The sequence below is a fragment of the Dicentrarchus labrax genome, unplaced genomic scaffold (genome assembly GCF_905237075.1).
Source record: "Dicentrarchus labrax unplaced genomic scaffold, dlabrax2021, whole genome shotgun sequence".
NCBI classification, from domain to species: Eukaryota; Metazoa; Chordata; class Actinopteri; family Moronidae; genus Dicentrarchus; species Dicentrarchus labrax.
In genome coordinates this window covers 4998909-5016286 of record NW_026136710.1, presented here as the reverse complement: position 1 = coordinate 5016286, position 17378 = coordinate 4998909, and the positions used below count along the sequence as shown (strand labels likewise).

The 17378-nt window shown below is 37.7% G+C and overlaps 2 protein-coding genes across 5 annotated transcripts in view; both read left to right on the top strand.

Moving 5' to 3' along the window:
• The window catches only part of LOC127370814 (electrogenic sodium bicarbonate cotransporter 1), a 29837-nt gene extending 27320 nt beyond the window's left edge, over positions 1 to 2517 (top strand). For all 4 annotated transcript variants that reach the window (XM_051413210.1, XM_051413209.1, XM_051413208.1 and 1 more), the window contains exon 26: positions 77 to 2517. The gene's annotated coding sequence lies outside the window, so the exon portion shown is untranslated. The remainder of the gene's footprint in view (positions 1 to 76) is intronic.
• Positions 2518 to 9334: 6817 nt separating this feature from the next.
• LOC127370459 (neuropeptide FF receptor 2-like) lies at positions 9335 to 15822 on the top strand. Its single transcript, XM_051412533.1, has 4 exons — positions 9335 to 9470; positions 11061 to 11396; positions 11581 to 11680; positions 11782 to 15822. The coding sequence occupies exons 2-4, from the start codon at positions 11069 to 11071 to the stop codon at positions 12674 to 12676; spliced, it is 1323 nt and encodes a 440-aa protein (XP_051268493.1). The 5' UTR covers positions 9335 to 9470; positions 11061 to 11068; the 3' UTR covers positions 12677 to 15822.
• The last annotated feature ends 1556 nt before the right edge of the window (positions 15823 to 17378 follow it).

Below are 17378 nucleotides of genomic sequence, written 5' to 3'. Positions count from 1 at the left end.
AGAAGTAATTCTAAACTGTGTGATTTTGAGTTCATACAACACCATATTTATATTACTCCATCTCTTCTTCTTTCAGTCTTGACAAAAGTTCTTACACGAAAGGTTTGCCTCAGATTCGAATAGGCGGGAACTCTGAGGAGAACGGTTTCTTATGGAGGAAGAGCTCTGAAACAGATCTGTGAATAAAGTATCCAAAGATCCAGCAGAACCAGCACAACATAGCAAACAGACCCCTCCTCTTTTGTACTATAGTACCGCTTTGTAACGGTGTTTTTAATATTCCTCATGTGAGGATTTAAATCAGAATGGCTGGAAGTATTTGTCTTAAAATTGAAACACTTTGGTGGTACTGAATTTTATTAAGGGCTACGTTTGAGCATACTTCATCTGCGTGAGTTCTTGCAGAAAACAAAAAGGCTACTTCAAGATCATCCGTATGCAGTTTTTATGGGACATTAATATCTTATCTTATTGATGTGTTTGCTAATAATTTATAATAAGTGTCCAGCTAAAGATGTTTTATCATAAAAGATGTTCATGATAAAGTAGGTTGGGTAGGTTGGAGACTACAGATCGCTTCATAGCATCCACACCAGCTTTTATTTCACTTTGTACATATCAGGAGTTATTTTTAATGATTGTTTCCAAAGAACCAGCCTGTCTTCTGATAGTACTGTTTTTATATGGTAGGGGTTTTTTTTTCTGTTGTAGAGTTTGTCATGACTACTGGAATCTTAGGTTAAAACTTAGTGGAGGTACTGCATTTGGAGGCGAGCACAGGGGGATACGCATCCTCTTTAACCTGTAGTGAACAAAAGGCCTACAAAAAGTCATCTGTCATGAGCGGACATTGACTTTGTATTTATGGGTATATTCATTATTTATCAAGCACCCATCTAAGGCTGCATATTCATAAAACACATCCAGAAGATACTGTAAGAATGCCATGTATGTCTCAGTATGGTAAGAAGTAAATGGTTCAGCGACATACAGACTTGAACTTCTCTTTTTGTTTCCTAATCTTTCTTTTCCCCCCCCTTTTTCTATATTTATTATATTTAAACTCTTAGCAAAATAATTTGCTGTTTGAATCTTAAGTATGACTTTACCATTTAACTTCCCCCATTTGTCCAAATTTGAGGATATTCTTTCTGTGGTCTGTATCCACTCGATTGTCTTTTCCCTGTTTAAGGGAGATGTAGATGTATTATACCTGTATTTAGCTCTACCTCTTATTTTCCTGTAGGTGCCAGGCATTATATTTTAAAAACATCTGTCGTGCAATTCTTTGAGATCAAACACTGATTTATTTTTTTCAACTGGCACTGCATAGGATCTCTGAATCTTAACTTGGACTTCCCTTTTTCCCTGTGACACTTAAAATATTGTATTTTTTTTTTTTTTGTTTGTCAATATGAAATAACTATGTACGATTTTGCAGTGTTTTAAAGGGTATTTCCATCACAATTATATTTTACTTTTTTTTTTTTTTTCCCAACAGCAAATTATCTGATAAGACCATCAATAAAACATATACCAAAGTCGGAGGAAAAAGTTACAGCCTGTCCTTTTTTACCCATCTGAACAAATGCAGTTTAATGTTCTCACACAGTTAACTGTGAACTCAACCCTAAAAACCTAATTGAGTTGATTTTCCTTTTAAAATGTGATCCTATTTAAAAGCTGTTAATGTGATAAATGTCCATCTTTTTTTTATTTTTTATTATGTAATGTTTGTTTTTGTTTTTTATGCAAATCAACAATCACTGTGAGGCAATGCAATGTTGTGACTTCCAATCCTGGGAGTATCGCTTTGTAGTGTACAGGGTCAAAGGTATTTGTGCAACAGCTTAATTTTAAAATCGACATTTTGCTTGGACACCATTTTCAATGCATCATTATCTAAATTCCATTTAGTGACAGTTTGATGAGCAATGTCTTAAATTTTACTGTATTATTCAAATGACTTGATCATGCTTTTTTTGCTGATTGAAGTATACACTGTAACTTAAACTGATTCAGTTGATTTTAGGATATGATTGCATATCTGTGTGTGTGTGTGTGTGTGTGTGTGTGTAATGCATCTCAATCATTTGAAATGTACATATATTCCTTGAAGAACATTGAAGACATTCAAAATCAGTGATGTTTCTGATTTGTAGTGCACATAAGGGCTTTAATTAATGCTTTCACAATCTCATCAATATGCTGTCAAGATGTGAAGCTCAAGACTGTTAAACTTTGAACCAAAAATGTAAAAACCACATTGTCTTCCACTTTGTTCTGTGATCTGTACATCTTGACTTTTGGGCTGCGGTTCTGATTCCACAACTGATGTAATATTTTTCATGTTCTAACTCTGAAACCAATTTTATACAAGCATCTTATGTACTCAATAACAATAGGTTACTCAGAAGGAAGCAGATATCAGTGTGTTTTTTTTTTTTTTTTTTTTTTTTATTTTTATGGAGCAGTGTTTTGAATGAGAGCAATAAAACAGTCCAAATGATTCTTAAATGTATTGTTGTTTGTGTGTTTTGTTTCTATCATAAGAGTTTGGACCATGTAGCACCCAATGGATGTTTTCAAATGACAGACGGAGCTTTTAAACAATGTTGTGTGTTCTGACATGTAGATATGATCCGGACCACATACAGAGGGTTTACTCCTAAATGTGCATTTTATGCATGCATACATGTCAGTTAAGAAGTCAGTGTGTTTTTAGACTCCTGCCAGTGCCACAACAATAGGTCTGGGAGACACGCGGAGTACACGTGTGGTTTTTAAGGGGATGAATTGGGTTAAAGAGCTAAGCTGTAAGTACCATCATCACACTCTGCTGCAAGTGCTCAGTCTCACAGCAAAGATAAGAAAGGAAGGCTGCATAGTTTCCGCGATCACAGGACTTGAGTCGGCTGCAATGAAACTAATTGGCTCATTACTCTGAGCCGCTGTGTTCTTGTCATTGCCAAGAGGAAAAAAATGTGTAATAATTAACTCCTGGCATGGGAGAGCACGTCAATGTGTTTTGCTCGGGTTAATATTATTGGATATTACAGGTGTTGCCCGAGTAACTGAATATGAGTGATGGTGTGAACGTCAGAGCTCAGGAAGGGATTACCCACGTGTCCTTAAAACATCCTGAACCTCTTCATCAGGGTAATAACAGATTTGTAACATTACATTCTGTTGAATACTGCCAATGTCAGGTATACAGTTTAACATTTCACTATGTAAACAATAGTAAATCTAGCAAATCCATAACCAGCGCATACAATATGTAAATATGTATTTTTTGCATCGTATGGTGTTTAATGCAAGCTGCATTATAATTTGGCTCAAGGGGGCAGCAGTAACTCTTTCCACAAAGGCACATGTACATTCACAATTGCTCTGAAGGTATCAAACATGCCTAAACCCAAATAGAAAAACCTGATTAAGTCAATTTCTGCTGACATCAGTGGTTAACATGTCCAACAACATCTGAGACAGAAAAATAGAAACACCTGTACAATGTGATGCAATCTAATGCAATAGAATGGTCTGAGGCTGCACTTTGCAGTCGTATGGTGTTGAATTGCATTATACTGAAAGGTTTTTAAATGTTTTTTTCTTCTCCACAATATTATAAACCCGTTATCTTGCAATGCAATAGTCTTGCAATGCCTTTTTGAGGATAAGGTGGACTGACATACCATGAACCTTAGAATATAATGCAATCCACCAAGACAACTGCCAATAACTTCACTTCACTATAAAGACATTGGAGCTCTGTAATTGTATTTGATTTCTACACATTTCCATTCTTAATAAAAAAGACTGATCTCTGATCATCTCTTGTTGGTTATGAACTGTCACAGAGGAAGCCTTAGTTAAATTAATGTAATGTATGTGTGCAGGAGGTATGTGTACTCTGATTTAAAATGACAAAAGGATGAGTACTCAAAGACTTTGGTTCTACTTACCACCCTTACCCACCCTACCACCCCAGGGTTTATGCGTTCTAACTGGCTTTATTAATGTTTTGGAAACCATTTAATAATACTAACTAATAGCATTATCAGAATTAAGAACAACTTTTCGGTGGCTAGGTTGTGAAAAATCCTTTTGGCACACTTTGTCCTATAATTATAAATGTTGGTACTCCATTAATAAATACTCTTTAGTTTTTCACTTTCTAATAATCCATCAAGTTATATAAGATATAGGTTCCATAGTGGATAGCTGAGGTAATTGTCAAAGACCTGTATGAGGCAAGACTTTAAGCTTGGGATGCAGAGCACTTTTATCTTCTGAAATGTCCTTAATGGTTGGTATCTGTGTGTGATTTAACCTCTGTGAAGAGAGAACAAAATTATTAACATTAATTTAGATTAATTATCACTCCCAAAACTGTGGAGATGACAGTGGGCTTCAGGAGGAGCTCCCCCAACACTACTCAAGAGCTGCTGATCCAGTTCTGCACTGCAATCATCCAGTCTGGTGTGTGGTTATCAATCACAGTCTGGTTTGGATCGGCCTCGAAACAGGACAGGAACAGACCACAAAGGACTGTCAGGACTGCAGAGAAAAATCACTGGCGCCATCATGCCCTTCGGTCAGGAATAGTACATCTCCAGAGTCTGGAAACAGACAGGAAACATCACTGCAGATACATCACACCCTGGACACAACCTTATCTAACTACTCCCCGTAGGCGCTAACGAACACTGTATGCCAAAAGACTAAACCATCCATACAAGTGGTAAATTATACATTTACAGTTTAAAATACACACCATGCTTTAACATGTTCATATCATCTATTACTCTCAAATATATATCCTGCACAGTTTTTATACTGTATAACGACATTTATTAAGCCTCCTGTGACCCTGCAAAGAATAAGTGGGTACAGCTGGATGGACTTCTGACAATATATGTGATATACATGATCTCTGAGTCAAGATCTTATCAGTATAACCAAAGCAGTGTAGTACAGCAGTCTGGTCAGATGAGTGGTAAGTAAAATACATTATTATCAAAGTATATTATTAATAACCTTTTTGAACATGTGAAAACTATAAGTTCGGAACAACTTATTCCTGGAGTAGAAATAGATGCTCTGTGCAGTAGCTTCTTCCCCTAACAGCTTTAACACTCTTAATAAACTGACAGTGCACCCGCTGGCTCTCAACACACACTGTCCATCCCTCCCATGACATGGTCTCCAAGGTTCATAATAACAATGTCCTGTGATTGTCTGTCCAGGCTCTGCTGACTGTGTCATATCTCATTCGAGAGTAGCCATTAGTGTGTTTTCCCCCTGGGTGTTAACATGCAGTCCGTTTTTTTTTTTTTTCTAAATAAAATGTCTTTTTCTTTTCCAGCCAAGGCAATCATGAATTTGCTATTCACAGTGTCACATCTAAAAACCACTCTATATTAATGATTTAATTTTAGTTTCTGTCTGCAAGTTTCTCTGCATTTCTTGTTGATATATGTCAGTTAATTAATAATTATCTATTGGAATTCTCATATACACATAATGTTAAAAGAAAAGTTTTGCAGGAGTGATGTTTGCAGGGATCACGAGGGTGGTCCACAGCACAAACAGTGCAGCTCAGGTTCGGTGGCCTGACTTTTCTGATGACAACAAGAATGCTGTGTAATTATACTATCATTACAATGTGTAAAAGAAAACAAAAGCATTGCCAAATGTATGTATGTGCAATCCAAATAAAGCAAAGGATATGGTGTGAAAAAACATGTCTCAATTAGTTCTCAGGGGGAGCTAGACAGTTTAATAGTAAGGTAAACGGAGCAGAAAACCGTGCTGCAAATGCTCTTTTCGACTCATGAGGCCTGTAATTATTGTTCTATTTGATAGATGAATATTTCTACTTTTTGCTGCTTTATACAGTTGTAAATATTGTTTTTAGTTGTACAATATGTATGCTATATCATGATGCATTCTTATAGATTAAACGTCTAACAGTAAAATAAGCTGATGAAATGAGCTCCACCTCGCTGCAAATGCTGCTTACATATTACTCAGTGATAATAATTCGAAACACGACAAGGGACCGTTCTGCGTAATGTGAGTGTTTTGATACTTAAAGTGTATCTTCTTTGCTTTTACTTGAATAAAGTTTTAAAAATAATAAATCTATTAACAGAAGACTTGCACAATGCATCGTCTCCACTTAAACCAACTGTTTCAATATCAGACAATAGCTTCTTGGTCATTGTCAGTCATGGCCATATTTATACATTCAGTTATCAAGCAAAACAGTTAACAAAGTCAAATGTTGGGCATGCCTAAACATTGACCTGCACAGAAAGGTGGGTTATCATATATCAACAACCTACAGTAACTGTATGTTTTTTTTTAAAGTCAGGAGCCTACACCAGCATGCAATGCATAGGAATAGGGGTAACTCTGGATGGGTTTCCAGCAGGTTCCCAGTCAATCACCACGGCAACACATTAGGCCCTTTCAGACATGCAGATCTTAATGTAAATGCGATGGCAGATTTAAACATTGGTCTCTGAATAAGTATTCAAGTCACTATTACGAAAAAGCCACAACGTCAAGCTATATGGAAGCAGGAAAAGGGAAAAAATAATAAAAATAGAAGTGACGAAAACAAAAAAGCTCATGTTTTAAGTCAGAAAACAAAAATTATGAGACAAGTCAACATTTTGACCTGAGTATTTTATTCTAATCATGCCTATTTTTATCTATTTTTTTCCTGGTCCAAATGGGCCATAAAAACGTGGAGACAAGTGACCCCTCACGCTCAGAGTGGTCATTAATTAAGGCTTCTGCTGCAAAATACGTTTTTTAAAACCCATTACTGATGCAGCCTGCGAGAGAACAAAAACACTCCATGCCATGTCTGAATTAAGCAGTAAGGAACATTTTCTTAAAAAAATACTCATGTCTTGAACAGCTTGATGCTTGGTGAAACAAGCAATGCTATATGCAGTGTCTGAAAAGGGTTATATAGACAAACAAACATGGACAATGTATGTGGAGTTCCCAGTTTAGCAGAGTCGGATGAAACCCTCACAGATACTGGGAGAAAACTCGACACAGAAAGATCCCAGCTGGATGGGAAACTAATGACCTTCCTGCTGTGTGAACGGTGCTGTTGTCAATATCTATTTTCTGTTGTTCACTGTATCACAGATAGTATTATATGTTTTTCAGTTTTAGCTGAATAGTTCTAGCTTGCATAAAGGTTTATGCTGCTATAGTTTGTTAAGCTATGATACAAGGCCATGCATTTTACAATACAAATATAACAAATCTATAGGTTAACTCATGGGTTTTATTGCTATGACATTGACAAAGAGAAAAAAAAGGTTTTTTTTTTCATTAACAGCAGCATTATTTACTACTTTCTCATTCCCTTACAATGACAGTAGATCAGCAAGAACTTTTTCAGATGCTCCTGTCAAAGTTTTAACAGAACTGAGAAGTAGAGAATTAGAGAAGTTTTTAAATCTCCTCATATCCTCCTGTGGCTTTATAAATTCATATAGTCTCTTTTTCTTTTCCCCTCTCCTTGTTTTGTGGATTTTCATCTGAGGACAGACTAAATGAATCTTTTTTTGCATACTATACATCACATAATCAAAAAGTTGAATGAAAAATGTTTTGTTCAACACGCTGCCAATAAAATCTAGATGGGCCCAAGCACAGATCAAACACCCGTGCCGAGGTCACTCAGGTGAAAAGTAATGATGAGTTACAAGAGACATTATGACATCAGCACTTTCCAACCGAAGGGGGAGATACAGGACACAAAGCAGAATTGTAGCCTGGAGGGATGAGTGCAGGCAGCCATGGAAGAAAAAAAGAGCACCGTAAGAAACTGTGATCGGCCAATAGCCTTGGGGAAGGAGAGGGGGAGACAATTCCAGCTTGATATTTCTTATTTTATTTTACTTACAACAACAACAATGGGAACTTGGTTGTTGATGATGATCACTACACAATAGTCTTGCAATCATTAAACTGCATGAAAGAGCCGGCTGCTTTTGCCCTTTTCTAGCATGTATATTATATGTATGTGGTGTGTGTGTTGGAGTGTGTATAATTAGTACTATTTAACAATGACTAACCCCCAGTGAGCTGGAAAATGCAAAGATGGGAAAAGTTGAGCAACTTTGAAAATGTGTTACTTTTGCATCGTTGATATTCGCCATGTCCTTGACCCAAAAACACACACACCTACACACACACTTGTAACTTAATGTGGCAGACAAATTTCAGTACACCCTGAAAGCTCTATTTTAAAGTTCCCCGTCTAACATACTTCAGACAAACTCTAACCGACAGTATGTTTCCTCCCTCTCACTTCTCTCTAAAGAGAGAGTCCCTACAGTTTTGACAGGATTTATGCTAAAGGCATTTGAACGTGTTAATTAAGCATTCTGCAGCAACTACATTTACAGTAGCTTAAAGGGTTTTCTCTGCGTCGGCACTGACAGTAATTAACTATTTTGTATGGCAACCACAGAAGCAGCCTTGTTGTTTCTTCCACTCTATCTTCTTTTCTCCTCAAGCCAAGCAGCAGCCATCCTCTTATCAAGTATCAACTCACTTAACTCAACCTGCTCCACACTGGTCCGTATCACTCTGCTCAATCGGTCGTCACCTCTCACCTCTCACCTCTCGCTCCTGCATTGATCAGATATTGACCCCTCAATAAATCTCACTCCAGCTTCTCACTCCATCATCTCCCTGTGCTTATCATCCGAGCCAGTCTCCTCTCACACATGCCATTAGTCATTCTGGTTTGCCATTATTGTGTTTATTTTGCGCAGGTCATCATAATCTATGCATCTATAATTTGTGGGACGTGCTGCAGCCTGCATTGATGGAAATGCTTTAGCCAACATGTACTTTAAACCCAATTAAAATTCTGCAGTTTGATTAAGTCAATTGCAGAGGCTTCACTGCACCGCTTAGACTTAGATATGAGTAGTAAAAGGTGAGACTTCACTTTTGCAAGACCTGATTAGTGCAGGGGTGAGCACTGAGGCAGACTAATACTTGCTAGCTTGAGGGTTGATCCAAGATGAACAATGACATTCCCCAACACCTATTTGACTTATTGATGCCAAAGGAAACAGGCGTCGGAGTCTCTTCGGATGCCCAACCTGTGCCACTCATTGAGTTGTCATAAGGTGACAGCTATATACACCATATTCAATTCACACAACGCCTCCAGACATGCATTGCTCTCAGCACCTGCACCCCTCCCAGCACATCTCTCCCCAGTGAATCTCATCTCCTCTCTGTCATCTATAAGCACTACAGCATTCTCTGCCTGGCAGGAGGACTGAGCAGATGCACAGGGTCTCATGTCGGGATGAGAGCGCACTGCTTTTTGCTCTGAATGATTTCTGTCAAACGGATGTAACCATCTCTAAAGACAGAGGAAAGGAATACGACTCCGATTTTCAGTTTTCTATAAGGTAAGAAAATAAGTTTCTAGCGTAGAATTGTTTGGGAAAATCTGCCTCTGGAAAAAAATGGCATTTTCCATCCCATTGCCATCATTAATTGATTATGCATATAGTTTAAAAATAGGGTATTTTCTAAGAAAAAATAAAGACTTTTTTACAGTTAAATTGAACTGTCTGTCCTCCAGTTATCACAGAAAGATTGAACAAAATATCTACTTGGCGTGATTTTATCTTTATTTTTATTTTGTTTATGAAGTATAGTAACTTAACTTAGAGCGGTAAAAATGTCTGATTTCTCTGTATCTCTAGGAATATATAAAGCTCAGTTAAAGTATGGATCTCCAGAAATTGATTCTTGGTCCTAGATGTATTTTATAAAATTGTGCTCCAACATTTTCTCAGTCATCCACGTAATTGTTAGAAGAACAACAATTGTGTAGTTTCAAGGGAAACAATCCATAATTTCTTCCAAAGCTCCGCTGATTAAAAGACAGACTGATCTTCTCTCATCCACAGATGGTTTGAATTCCACATGTATGCTAGACTTAGAGTATAACATTCAGTTCTTGATTGGTTTTTGCAGTAATGAGCAGCATAATGAGTGTTTATGTGTTGTATGTGTTTTATGAGACAGGAACTTAGCAGTGCAGCTATAATGACATATTCTCCTTTCCTTGGATTATCTTTTTGAAGACTGAGAAACACAAAGGTTGCAGAGGGAATCTGAGTCGAACACAAATACAGCAGCACAGTCAGTTTAGATATGAAAATTAATTTGAGGGGTTTAGAGAATAATTAATTTCACCGGGTAATTTTTGAAGCAAATTCTATTACATTTTATCAGAAGTTATTAAATTTTTTATGTATGCAATTATTTATTAAAATGTTAATTATTGATTCATAACGTGACATCAATTCAAATTCACCACTGAGTATACCTGGCCTACTTTGATCTATCCATACACAATTTTCACACGAAAAAGGCTGCATTTTGATTCGGCAATCCTTTAGTTGCACAGATGTTGACCTGCAAGAAGTGAATACATCAAACAAATGGCACAAGTTGAATTCAACTTAATTATTCTGCAGGAAGCCTGGTCTTAATCTGCAGAAAATTTGAGAAATCAAAGTCAAGATGTGTAAAATTTACCCATCATGTAAGTAGTAATCACAATAGTGACCTCATTTTCTTCCCAGAATGCTGGATTTGGATGATTGATCATGTAACCAAAGCGATCAACCACACTTTCCCCCTGCTCTCAGAACAGATTGGTCATTTTGGTCAGCATGTTGTTATTAGAGAGTGTGAGAGAGCATACCCTTGACTGAATCAAGTCACCACAATAATCATAAGACACAAAAATTGGACTATTGACTTTTTGGATAGGTTCAATTGTTTTACGTAATTGCCACTTGATTCCTTCCTCTGGTCTGCAGGATTGCACTCCCACTGAGAGGATGTGTGTAATTATGTTCAGCTTCCTAATTGGTTGATTCTGTATCAGAGGATATTGGATGTGTAACACAGAACACATGCATGCTGAGCACATCCATGTTTTATTCTGCCTGTGTCTAATTCTCTGTCTGTCTTCCATTCAGATATCACCATGACACAGAATACGGTTCTCAACACTACTTGGGAGGGCCTGAACCCTTCCAATTTCTCAAGATTGCAGGAAAACCCTTTGACCCACCAGAACATCACTTATGTTGATTTCTACCTCCACAAGCCCTCTGTGGCTGCAGTCTTCACCGTCTCCTACCTGCTAATCTTCGTGGTGTGCATGGTGGGCAACGGGGTGGTGTGCTTCATTGTGCTGCGCAGCAAAAACATGCGGACAGTCACTAACTTGTTTATTCTCAACCTCGCAATCAGTGACCTGCTTGTTGGCATCTTTTGCATGCCAACCACACTAGTGGACAACATCATAACAGGTCAGAAAATATTATAATTCTTCCTCTCTTATTGGCTTTGATTTGGAAATTCTAAGGCAATAGAAAGGGAAAGCAAGTCTGATTCTTGCCTATTAGAAGTCATTTTAGCATTTCAATTATTCATTCACTCATGATTTTCTTTTATGTTTTCATACAATTTTAGCATCCTTTCTCTCTCCTGCAGGATGGCCATTTGGCAGTGTAGTCTGCAAACTAAGCGGTATGGTTCAAGGCATATCTGTGTCAGCATCCGTGTTCACTCTAGTGGCAATAGCTGTTGACAGGTGAGTGTTGTTATAACATCACTGGCTATTATGTGCTTGTGTGTGTGATCCTAAGAGAGTTCTTTTACTTTATGCATTTCCTCCAATCCCCTTTGTGTCAGGTTCCGCTGCATTGTCTACCCTTTCAAGCAGAAACTGACCATCGCCACCTCAAAGCTAATTATCGTCATCATATGGGTCCTGGCTGTGTCCATCATGTGTCCCTCTGGGGTTATGCTTCAGGTCACAAAGGAGCAGAGGGTGCGGATAGTCCTTGGCCACAACAACGACACTCGCCCTTTCTATTGGTGCCGGGAAAACTGGCCAAATCAGGAGATGCGGAAGATCTACACCACTGTCCTCTTTGCTAACATCTACCTCGCTCCTCTCAGCCTCATTGTCATCATGTACGCCCGCATCGGCTTCACTCTATCAAAAACCACTATTCCTCCAATGAGGGGCAGTGGAATTGGGTCTGGGCAAGGCATTGGCAACAACAAATCGAGCATGGAGGGTCGTCACACAATTTCAAAAAAGAAGACTCGGGTGATAATGATGTTGCTGGTTGTGGCTCTGCTCTTCATCTTATCCTGGCTTCCCCTGTGGACGCTGATGATGCTGAGTGACTATGCCAGTCTGACAGAGCACCAGTATCGTGTCATTAACATCTACGTGTATCCCTTAGCTCACTGGCTGGCCTTCTTCAACAGCAGTGTCAACCCCATCATCTATGGGTTCTTCAATGAGAACTTCCGCAGAGGCTTTCAGGCTGCTTTCAAATTCCAGCTGTGCACTGCTGACATTGAGCGCCAGAAGACCTACTCCCATCGGATCCGGGGGAACGCTGTGCTCCCAGTCCAGCCGGTTGCCCTCAGTAGATCAGGCTCAGGAGTCAGATCAGGCTTAGTGGGGAATGGGAAGTGTTTTTGTCAGGAAGGAGGGTGCTTGGCCAGTAGAAGTGATATCAAAGAACAGGATCTCATCATGGAGGACCTGGAAAAGGTATCCCAGATTTAGACAAACTGAGACTGTGCAGTGCACTTTCAGAGGATCTGAGGCTTCTGGAGAATCATATATTGCATTTCAAGGACAATGAAAAACAGGCTGAATGTACCTGCAATCCGTTATGAATGTGTATTATGGTGTACATAAAAAAATAGTTCCCACAATCTGGGTTTAAAAATCCTAAGAACTGTTCTATAACCTTAAATATTGATGACTAAATAAGCAACAATAAAGGTTTCGGAAAAAAACATCCTTTATTGTTGAAGTTGCAATCCTTTCTCAGTGGTAGATTTAGCGATACCCACGGTAACCGTGGTAATAGCAAGTGAAGTTTGCACACTAGTTTATCAGAAATACACCAAAACAGCAACTAGTGTATCTGTTTACAGTGCAGCCAAACAAAATTATTTTAATAAAGTTTTCCAAACTAAAACCAGGCATGGTAAAGTTGGTTACTTTGCTGAAGAGTTGGAGGTGTAGCAGCCTGCAGTTGTTCACCTAACAGCTCACTGTGGCTGCTCCTACTGGTTCCATTACCCCCCTGCAAGAATAAATAAATAGAAAATAAAAAATAAATAGTGAGGCTGATATCAATGAGATAGAATTACAAAAATGTACATTGGTTTACATGCATGCATCGTTTCCAGTGAATGCCTTGAGTGTGTGGAGAATTTTAATCCAGCACGGAAATGGCAGACTCACCATGAACAATGAAAATGAATACATAGAGAGGTAACTACAGAATGTTAATATACTGAATGGCTATTATAGATAGTATCAAAAACTGTGTTGTCATGAAAATCTTACTGATTATTAAACAATACCCCTCACCCCCAGCTGATCCTCACCTGGTTTAAAGAGAAAAGAAGAGCACAGACAAAAAACAAAATATAATAGTCTCTCATGTGAAATAACCTTGGATTGTGTTTTTGTTGCTCACATATTCTCTCTTTGCAGGTGATGTAACACCGGTGACATTCAATGAATGGCACAGTGGCGCAGTTCGATCAGGCTTTTATTAAGGAGTTCACTGAACATTACTCTTACTCTTGGAAGTTTTTAAAGTTGCAGGAAGAAAGAAGGCCTGTGGCATCTTTGGTAATTTAAGATACCCAGATTAGAATAGCACACATCTCAAGGGCGAAGTGCAAAGCAGTGCGATGAGAACAGTATCAGCTTCCTCCAGTCAAAGTGCATGTTCTAGTTTCCCGAGACAGTTGTGCTGGGCCAATGGCTGTGACATGGAGTGGCAGGGGAAGAGGATTGGAAGCTAATTTGGAAAGCCTCCATGTGCTCTCCTGTTCTCTGCTTCCTCACAGGGGGACTATGGAATTTGAACACTTAAAACTGCCATGTCAAAGAGAAGAATGTTACATTTATTAGCAGAAGTGGGATTTGGGGGGAAAAAAAGTGCAGACAAAATTAAATGAGATTTACCATACCAACAGAATGCATGAGCACATATCATATGCATATTGTGGTACATAAAGAGGGAACGCTGAAACATTAAAAAGTGGGAGAGATTCACCATCAGTTGAATCAAATGTGGATTTATATATATATATATATATATATATATTTATCTATACTTAATATCCATTTTTGCTCTACACTGGGCCATGTGCTGTCTTTTTTCAGAACCACATGAACATGACTCCTCTACATAACAGTACTATATGTCGATTATGCTCTGCTACAGTGGGAGAACTTTGGAGTAGCTATCATGGCTGTGCGCAGGCCTGGCTTTCTCGCACAATGATAATTTTACAAAGGTAATAGCTTTGTCAAGGATGTACAGCATTGATCTAAGTGTTATCTCTTGATACTATTGGGTTTTTGCCCTTTTTCCACATATAATTACATTTGAATTGTTACCTCAACATGTGACATGTTATTGAACCGTGCTTATGATGAAACTGGAGCAGGATAACATAAATGTGTACAGTTAAGAGTGCATATATTTGATAAATATTCATTGTAAAAAAATCATTTGATGGAAATCCTTGTATTAATTAATTATATTATTATATTATATTCACTCTTGTTTGTGTATTTCTTTATTATTTGACAATATTCTTACTAAAATAATTGCCATTTAATTTTTTCTGTTCAATATTTGGCAGGCTACAGTACGTGATGTGTTAAGTGCCAACATTTTAAAGGTTCCCTGTGGAGTTTTCGACCACTAGTAGCGCTATGGAGCAATGTTTTTAAGAGTCACAAAGAGGACACACATACACCGTAATCAGCCATTATTAGCGGTGCTGCCCCAAGGAATGTGGCAATGCACCAACAAACCTAAGCAAACATGGATGTAAAAAATTCATGATTTTTAAAATATTTATGGGTTTGCGCCAGTTTTATGAGAAAGGACCTGCACTCAACAAGTTTGTTAGACCTAATGCACACACATTGCGTTTTGCTGAGAGAAAACACCACATGGCACCTTTAAAGTCTATGATTATTTGATAAATCATAATAATGATAATGTAATCCTTGCTTTCCCTAACAAAATATAAGAAAGAAATAAGTATTTTCTGTGTTATATTAATGACGGTGTGTGTGGTTCAGTAGTACTACTTATGCATGCTTTCAATTATGGTGTGTTACTGAAGATAATTCACCATGGTTCTCCAAGCAGCTCATTCTTTAAACAGGAACACATATTGTCTTCATGTGTGATGGTTATGAAAGCCCTCTCAATGACACTACAAAGAGCAGGCAAATAACCAGCATCAGGGATTGAAGGAAAAGAAGAATACCTCACGATAGAGCCATGACGTGTATGCAGTGCAGTGTATACTCTATATATCTTTCTGATTATTTTGACGATATTGGTGTTTGTTATTTCTGGCTCATTGCTAATCTGCAAATAGATTGCACCGAACAGGCAGCAATCAATCACCACAAGACGGATGTGAGGAAATGAAAAGTGTTTTCATGTGTGAACATGTCTGTCTTGATACATAAATATATGTTTATATACAGTTCAACCACCACCTATATGATATACTTTGATATTTGTATGTGAAAAAAATATGGGTAAACATATGGTCCTACCAATGTTCTTTGCTGCTTGTTTGAAAAAAAAGACATTTTCTGACAGTTTGCTAATGAGAAATAAAAATAAGGAGTTCCAAGACAGAATGTTGTGACAATCTGTTCATAATGATTATTCTTACACTGTAGGGGTAAGTGAAGGTTTTGTGAGAGGAAAACACACTCTACCTTGAGTAGAGCTTTAACTTCGTTTACAAAATATTGCTTTTGATCAGAAAATTGATGTTATTTATGATTTATTATTCAGTCTTCTGTGTCTGATAAGGCTTATGATATTGTATTCTATTCCATAAAATGACCAAAACAACAAATAATGTTCCGTCTCTCAGTACTTATACTTCCTTTCTGTGGCTCTCAGGCCAACGAACATTGGTTCCTACAGAAGACGTACATTTTTTAAAATGGGCTCAAATATACATCCTCGAATTTTTGAAAAAGTAATTTCCTAAAACATCTGGGGCCTTGTGTATAAAAGACTGCACAGTTTTCATACTGAAAGAAGGCGTACTGGCAAAACTTAAAAAGTACGTACACAAAGAATTTTCCACTGGTATAAAACCAGGCATATGCCAGGTCCTTTATACATCCCAATAAACATGACATTGAAATATTTTAAAGAAAATCTTTAAAACCTCCAGGTGACATCTAGGAACCAGTAATCGGAACTACATAATTATATACAATTATATAGTCCCAGAGACGTCATATATAGACCATAATGGGACCATAATTGGACCATGTAGGCAATTACGAAGTGCCTTGAATTGCATAATAATAACTACATATAGAGTTAAAATAGGATTTTAAGGTCCAGTGTGTACAATTTAAGATGATCTGTTAGCAGAAATGGAATATATATTTTGCATAACTTTTTTTGTTTTCATTAGTGTATAATCTCTCTTGTTGTTTCTACAGTAGCCCAGAACAGACAAACCACACACATGGCTCTAGATACGACAGCTTATGTTTTTTCATGCATTTTGCGGCCACCTTAGTTTCTTCTTTGTGCTTGGAGGGAGAGGGTGAAGCACGGGAGCTGCAATCTGCAACTTCATCACCAGATGCCACTTATTCCTACACACTGGTCCTATAATACTGTGTTAACTGATTTATTAATTAAGTAAGTATTCAACCATAAATGTATACAGAAAAGTACTTTTTTAATGATGCCAAGTTCCTCAAGTTGGTTGTGTCCTTTTTCTGTGCTACAAATGTCCCATTAAGTTCCTAGAAATCTGAATTAAAATGAACCCATGTAGACTTACTAGATGTAGGTTATAGGATGTTTTCTCAATTTGAAGTGAAAAGTCTGACTGCTGTATTCTGACCCTAGGTAATAGCAGTACCGTAGAATGAGGCCATAAGCCAGAGCCACAAGAGCCAGTGCAGGATGTCAGTTGTCAATTTTTCTTTAGAAATGAGAAAAACACATCCTGTGGACTTTTGCATCTAAAATGAGTACCTGGAATTCAATCTAGAATCAAATATGACTCTTGTATCACTGAGTTTAACCAGCAGAAGCAGTTGATTCATAAACCAAATTATCAAACCATTTGGATTGCATGCTCAAATGGATGAAAGGGCTAAAGACACTATTTGTTGGGTTTGGAACATTATTACTGTATCCAGTAATCATCATGTCTTTTACAGAGAT

Coding starts and splice junctions, on each gene's coding strand:
- LOC127370459 (XM_051412533.1), top strand. CDS start 11,069: ATGACACAGAATACGGTTCTCAACACTACTTGGGAGGGCCTGAACCCT. Junction 11,397..11,580: donor AGTGGACAACATCATAACAG/GTCAGAAAATAT, acceptor TCTCTCCTGCAG/GATGGCCATTTGGCAGTGTA. Junction 11,681..11,781: donor GTGGCAATAGCTGTTGACAG/GTGAGTGTTGTT, acceptor CCTTTGTGTCAG/GTTCCGCTGCATTGTCTACC.